The 7141-nt window shown below is 36.3% G+C and overlaps 1 protein-coding gene across 1 annotated transcript; it reads left to right on the forward strand.

Annotated features, from left to right (window-relative positions):
• Positions 1-4286: 4286 nt before the first annotated feature.
• On the forward strand, positions 4287-6168 carry LOC103470812 (rap guanine nucleotide exchange factor-like 1). The gene is made up of 5 exons (XM_017306493.1): positions 4287-4432; positions 4530-4708; positions 5672-5762; positions 5876-5926; positions 6019-6168. Exons 1-5 carry the CDS (start codon positions 4364-4366, stop codon positions 6151-6153), a joined length of 525 nt encoding a protein of 174 aa, XP_017161982.1. The 5' UTR covers positions 4287-4363; the 3' UTR covers positions 6154-6168.
• The last annotated feature ends 973 nt before the right edge of the window (positions 6169-7141 follow it).

A 7141-nucleotide genomic window follows, 5' to 3' on the forward strand; every position in this document is an offset into this window, starting at 1 on the left:
AGGGAGATGAACAAAAACACTAAAGGATCAAAATCCAAAAAAGGAAAAAGCACTTAAAAAATAATAAATTAAGCAGAAATACTCAGAGAACACAAGAAGAAACTCAACACAGAGGAATAAACTGATAAGAGCTGAATGACAACAAACCAAAATGATCAGAATTTAAACACAAACTGGAACCAAAAATATTTAAATTCTGATAATAGTTTTATCTGAATAGACATGATTCAAAATAATATTTAAATCATATTTATCATCCCAGTTACTGACAGTAACTCAGTGAAATGATCCAACTTCAGGCTCTGATGCTCATTTCAGTGTCAGGACATAAATAATGGCTCCAACATTACCTGAACAATTTGACTTTTTCATCTTTTTTATGAATAAATTTACAGTAATGAGATCTGCACAGAGATGCACAGTCTGTTGTCTCCATAGAAATTCATCAAACTTTTATTAACGCTGAAAATATTAGAGTCACATTTGACTTTATTGGTCAAGATTCTGTTCATAAAGAAATGAATTTATCTTCAATTCCACATCATATTATTAGATACATGAATATATTTGTTTAATGTTTGGTATTTATTTTATTAATAATTTACTTCATGGTCATTTCACCATAAATTTATTAGGCTGCCAAGTTGGACAGATTCGTGTTGTAATAACCTTTAAATTGTACCTCTGATTTTCAGTGTTGTGTATTTATGTTGTGTAGAACAAAGTTTAAATCTGGATTTGTGACATTTTGCTGCTGAAATCCTTCAGATGTTTGTTTTATTTTAGGGTAACAGATTCTGGTCTGGTTTCTGTCACCATGGCCTCTTCATCGTCACGTGAGTTAATCTAAGACTGATAATAAATTAACTTTCTGTAATGATATCATTAACTATTACCAATACTATATGTTATTATCTCTCACCTACAAGTAGCAGGTTTTAACTTTTCTCTTCTGTCATTCATGGTAAATGGTTTGTAGACTCCAAAGCTCTTCACACTACTTTCAGTCATTCACCCATTCACACACACATTCACACACACATTCACTTCAGTGTTAGATTGAATCAGGACAATCTAACACACTGTTGATGACAGGGTTAGGGTGACCCTGAGCTTAACCTGGGGTTATTTACACCATTAGATGATGAGGCCAAAGACAGAGCAGAGCGGGAATCGAACCAGCAACTGCAGCCACCATCATCATCACTGTTTATATTCTGTTTAAATCCTTTAAATGGCTCCATGTGTGGAAATGATCCGTTTCTGTTGAACCAGATTCTCCACACAGTGAAGAGTTCTGACACACTAACATGTTAATATTTAACATGTTTTACTGTAACTGTAAATATATTTCACCATTTTGATTGGATACAAGTTTTAAGGCCTGGTTCACCTTCACCTGACATGGAAATAAAAGATTATCAGTTTTATCAGTTTTATTGTTTGGCTGTTATAACCAGACTTTGAGCTGCAGGTTTGATATAAAATCAGTATCCAGGAATTAGAGAGAGAGAGAGAGAGAGAGAGAGAGAGAGAGAGAGAGAGTTTTAGTTAATCAATAATCTCCAATTGGTGTGACACTAATATTACAGATGATAATATAAATTAAATGGGATGAAAATTTTAAAATGGCAATACATTTACCTATTTATGTTTTAAATTAACTTTACCTGAAAGCTCAGAAAGTTTTCAAAGTATTGCTCAGTTCATTTTAAGTGCAGACATGGATCCCCTGATTACTGAAGCTGTCGGTGAAAACGACTCTTTTCCTCCTGCTCTGCATCCTGTGCCGACTGTTTTAAAGACTCTTTAAAGCCTTGGACTCTCTGGATTCACCAAATGAGATTATTACATGTTCTGGTTATAACATGTTTGACATTTGTCAATAATATGGCTGTAGAATGAGCAGAGTAATATTGATGAAGGCAAAGGAAGTATTTTATGAGTTTTCAGACATGTATGCATTTAATTACTAAACTGGCTTTAGACCGATTCATAATCTGTTAAATCGTGTTTCATCACATCGACCCGTCCAGGAACTGCAGCTAATTAACATGTTCTGCTGTAAACTGGTACCGTGACGCTTAGGTCCATTTAACACGTTACTGACATGTTGGGCATTATTTATTTACACAGAGACTAAAAGCATGAACACTATTACAAAACCATACGTTCCTAATTTGTGTAATATTTTAATCACACTTTTAATTTTAATTTAACACAAAAATAAAAGAACAAAACACTGCAAACAAATATACTGAACAGAACCAGAACCAAACTCAGTATCCCAACAAATCCTGAGTGGAAAATGTAAATGTTTCATTACAGACCAGTGACTGATGTGTAATGACAGGTTGATGTAGTTTCTTAGTTTTTTCCGTTTTATGAGTATAATCTCTCCAAAGGAGAGAAAGTTTTGCAGGGAGCCACCAGCTGAACGTATGAAGCTCCTTTAGGTTTCTGGATGTGATCAAATCAAATACAAGTTTAAGCCATTTACTGTTTTATTTAAAAGTTTTACTGTTTTAAGTTTTAAAGTGCAGTAATTTATTCTACTAATCTCTTTGTTTTTGTTGACAAAAGTTTCATATGTAACAGTGAAAAAATGAAATCTGACTTTTCTTTCAGATGAACCAGATCTGTACAACGTGTCACAATCAGATTATGAATCTGGTAACATTTTATTCATCAGTACAAAAAAAAACAAAATGTCATATTTTTGCACTATATTTACACATTTTGCTGGTTTTGCTCAGTTCAATATTATTTATAATGTTAAAAGTTACAGAGATTTGCTGTATTTTCATTGTAGATGATGATGTCACAGCAGAGCTGGAAAACTTCAAACGCCGAAACTGTGAGTCGATTATTTTGTGATTTTTTAATTTGCAGTTCAGTCTCATCATTCTGAATATTCAGGGTTTTTATTGGTAAATAGACACATAATAACTTTATTTCATTCATGCTGGAGGAGACGCAGTCATGTGACTCGTAATTTAAAAAAAACAATTTTGCAAAAAAAAAGAAAAATATTAAAAAACAAATTATTTAGTTCTTTAGAATAGTTAATTATTTGAAACATTTGTGGATAAATTAGTGAAAATAATCAAATAGATAATTAGTAAAACTCTACTGAGCCAAACACAATGATTAACCAAAGATAAATTACAGTTTAATTAATTGATTAAAAATAGTTTTGACTACATTCTGGTATAATTAAGTCTCTTCTGTTTCTTCTGCATCTGGTCCAGATTCTTCATCCAGAAATCCAAACTAACTAGAAGCAGTAAAAAGTGACGGAGTCACTAATTTACTGTTAAATGTCCTGCTTGGCTAAAAAAACTGATCCTGATTAACTGGGATGTTTTCTGGCTTAAAGGTTATTTAAGCTCCAGCTGAGGTTCCATAATAATAACCATAAAATTATGAAAATTCAAATTACTAAAATAAATTTGCTTCATAGAAACAGATGTAATGAAATGGACAAGGAAAGACATTTGTTCATGCGATTTGTCACATGTTCATGTGGTTACAGGATTACAGCCAGATGTTCATGTATTTACAGCCAGATGTTCATGTATTTACAGCCAGATGTTCATGTGATTACAGGCAGATGTTCATGTGATTACAGGCAGATGTTCATGTGGTTACAGGCAGATGTTCATGTGNCAGTCTAAAATGAATCCAGTCCAGTTTAAAATGAATCCATTCCAGTCTAAAATTAATCCAGTCCAGTTTAGAAACAATCTAGTCCAGTTTAAAATGAATCCATTCCAGTTTAAAATGAATCCATTACAGTTTAAAATGAATTCATTCCAGTCTACACTCAATCCAGTCCAGTCAAGAACCAATCCATTCGAGTAAAAACAATCAATCCAGTCCAGTTTAGAAAGAATCTATTCCAGTTTAGAGACAATCCAGTCCAGTCCAGACTTTAACTCAATGAAAGATCTGTCCCTTTTCTAGAAAGTACATTTAAATTTTTATTCTATTTAAGCGATTTCAAAAGGGTTATAGTCGTGATGAACCCCATAAACGCCATCAGTTCATCACGAAACATCAGAAATTCAGAAAAATGTAAAAAAAAAAAAGAAGAAAATTTTTAAAGAGTGAGTAGGTTTGAACGAGGAGAAAGAAAGGGGGCCAAATGCCACACCTTGGGGAACGTCTATTTTAGTTCCCAGATTTGGAAAACCAAAGCTAGCTACTGATAAGTGACTCTTATCGTTGGGTTCAAAGGTCTACAGTGAAGACAGATTTCTGTCTGGAGTTTTTGTTTCACCTTTAATTCTGACGTCACTTCCTGCAGCTTCCTCTTCCTGAGGAGATCCACTGGACGCCTGGCGACAGCAAACTTCACGACATGTCGGCGGAGGAAGTGGCCAATCAGCTGGTGGTGTTCGACTGGGAACTTTTCAGCTGCGTTCACGAGGTCAGAAAAACATTTGGTGAAAAAAATCATAAAAAACATGATTATCTGAAAATGACTAACTGCAACTTTTTCATCCAACCCATATCGCCCCCTGCAGGTGGAGTTCATCTGTTACGTATTTCACGGCGAGCAGTCCCGCTGGCGCCCCCTGAACCTGGAGCTGGTACTGCAGCGCTGCAGCGAGGTGCAGCACTGGGTCGCCACGGAGATCCTGCAATGCCAATCGCTGCCGAAGAGGATCCAGCTGCTGCGCAAGTTCATCAAGATCGCAGCGCTGTGAGTTTACTGTCCACACAAACTACAAAACATATCATTAATGTAGACATTTTATTTCCTTTCCTAGAACAAATTAAAATATTTTTCTTTTTTTGGTAAAAAAAAAAAGAAGAAGGCGTAATTAAATGATTCCCAGAGACTAATATCATAATTTTCAACTGGAATTTATTCCCTCAATAAAAAAATAGGTCAAGAAACATTTTTCTTTAGATTTAAAAGGAAATCTTATTCACATAGACGTATTAGTGCCATTGTAGATCGAGAAGAAACAGTGAAAGTAACTTTCTGCAAGAAACGAACATAGAAATGTATTAGTATAAAAAGCTGAAAATTTGCAGGAGGAAAAAAAAACTAATTTTGAGATTCATTTCAGAAATTTTCTACAAAATATTTGGTGATTTCTGATTTTTTTTTTAAGTTAAATGTTCAACTTTTGAAACTCAGAAAATTTCCAAAAGTTAAAAAAGTTTGTTTTTGTTTTTTTTTCTTCAAAAAAATTCAGATTAATCTCAAAACATTTTGACATTTTATTAGCAAATCTTCAACTTTTCAAAGTCAAAAACTTACAAATTTTTTTCTAGAAAATTTACCACATTTTAATCTCAGAAATGTCAATTTTTTTCTTAAAAATTTTATTTTTTTCTCAAAAATTTCTGAGACTAATCAACAGTTAATACATTTTTTTTTTCTAAAGAAAAATTTGGTGTTTTATATGGCACATTTTTTACTTTTTAAATTAAGATATTTGTGAGTTTTTTTCTAGAAAATTTTCAAATTTCCTCTTTTTGTCTGTCTCCAATGGACTTAATACACAGATGAACTTATCAAATATTGTGGTCAGTATCGGGGCTAAATGGTCAATAATCAGTATTTAAATTGAACTGAACGCCATCGTTCCTCTGCAGCTCTCTGCTGCCTCCTGCTGTTCCGGTCGTGAACTGACCCGGTTCTGCTCTGTTCCAGCTGTAAACAGCAGCAGGACCTGCTGTCCTTCCTGGCGGTGGTTCTGGGTCTGGACAACCCGGCTGTCAGCAGACTGCGGCTCACCTGGGAGGTACGACCCGCCGGGTTTTTAACAGAACAGACCGGACGGTTCTGTAAAACCCAGTCCGTCTGTAGAACCAGATCCTTTGGTTCTGATAAGGAAATCTCCTCTGATGTTCTCAGGGTCTTCCGGGGAAGTTCAGGAAGCAGTTCCAGCAGTTCGAAAGCATCGCTGTGAGTTTCCCACACTGATCCTGGGTCTGTGCCGATCAGAACCGACCCGGTTCAGAAACACGATGCTCACCTTTGACCTTCTTCTCCTGCAGGACCCGTCCAGGAACCACAAGTCCTACAGGGACCTGATCACCAGCCTGAGACCCCCGCTGATCCCGTTCACCCCGCTGCTGCTGAAAGGTGACCAGAACCGGAGCAGAACTCAGAGAACTGATGGGTTTTACTGATTTTAACAGTTCTTCTGGGGGTTTTTTTGTTTTGTTTTTTCAACCCTCTCACTGAATTTTTTGCGACAGTAAACTGGAAAAACACAAATTTCCTGAAGTCTTAATATTTTGCCATTTCCCATGGGGCTTTGCTCCCAGCTGAGGAACAGACGCGGTTGGACCTGCTGGCCAATCGGCTCTTTGTTAATCTGCTAAGCAAGAAGGGGAAAAAAAAATCAACAAAATCTGTTTATTATGCTTTCCAACAGTCCTGAACCTTTCACCGTTACACTGGTTTTTCTGCTTTTAATAAATCTCAGGTAAATAATTGTTAATTATTAGAAAGGACATGCTGGAGAGCTTGAAACTGTCCGTCTCCATGGCAACACAGTCAGAGAACAGGACGGATGAAAGTAGGTTAAAGGAAAAAAAGATGAAAACTGTTATTTTTGAATTGCGATCTGGCGCCCCCGGTGGTTGGAACGTGAAAAACACGAATGATTATTATAGTGATTGATTATAGTGCAGAGGTTCCCAAACTGTGGGGCGCGACCCCTAAGGGGGGGCGCCGTGCCTTTGCAGGGGGGGCGAGGGAAGCCGTCTGGATGAAAAAAAAAAAAACCTGAACGCTGTATGCGTTGGGTTTTTACCTTAGAACGGCCAACTCTCTGTTATTCCTCTGTCAGTTTGATACAGTAGGGGTTTCCACACTTCCCATATCTGTGTCCTGTGTCTCTTTTATCAGCAGTTAAAACTGTTTAATCTTTTGTTAACATGTGGTAACCTGTTTTTCCGAGCCGCCTTTAAATATCTGTGGGGCAGTGAAGGAGACCAGCTGCTGCTGTTCTGAGCTGCGCAGGTGTTAGAATCATGGCAGCAAACCAGCAAAACGCAAAGAACTTTTCACAGTTTTTCCCCAAACTAACCGTCTGAGATGTAAAGTTGCTGGATGCAGGTAATGTTAGCTAAAAGATGACTAGCTAGCTAATATCAATACATCACCTTAAGC

This window comes from Poecilia reticulata, linkage group LG9 (genome assembly GCF_000633615.1).
Source record: "Poecilia reticulata strain Guanapo linkage group LG9, Guppy_female_1.0+MT, whole genome shotgun sequence".
In the NCBI taxonomy this organism is placed as follows: Eukaryota; Metazoa; Chordata; class Actinopteri; order Cyprinodontiformes; family Poeciliidae; genus Poecilia; species Poecilia reticulata.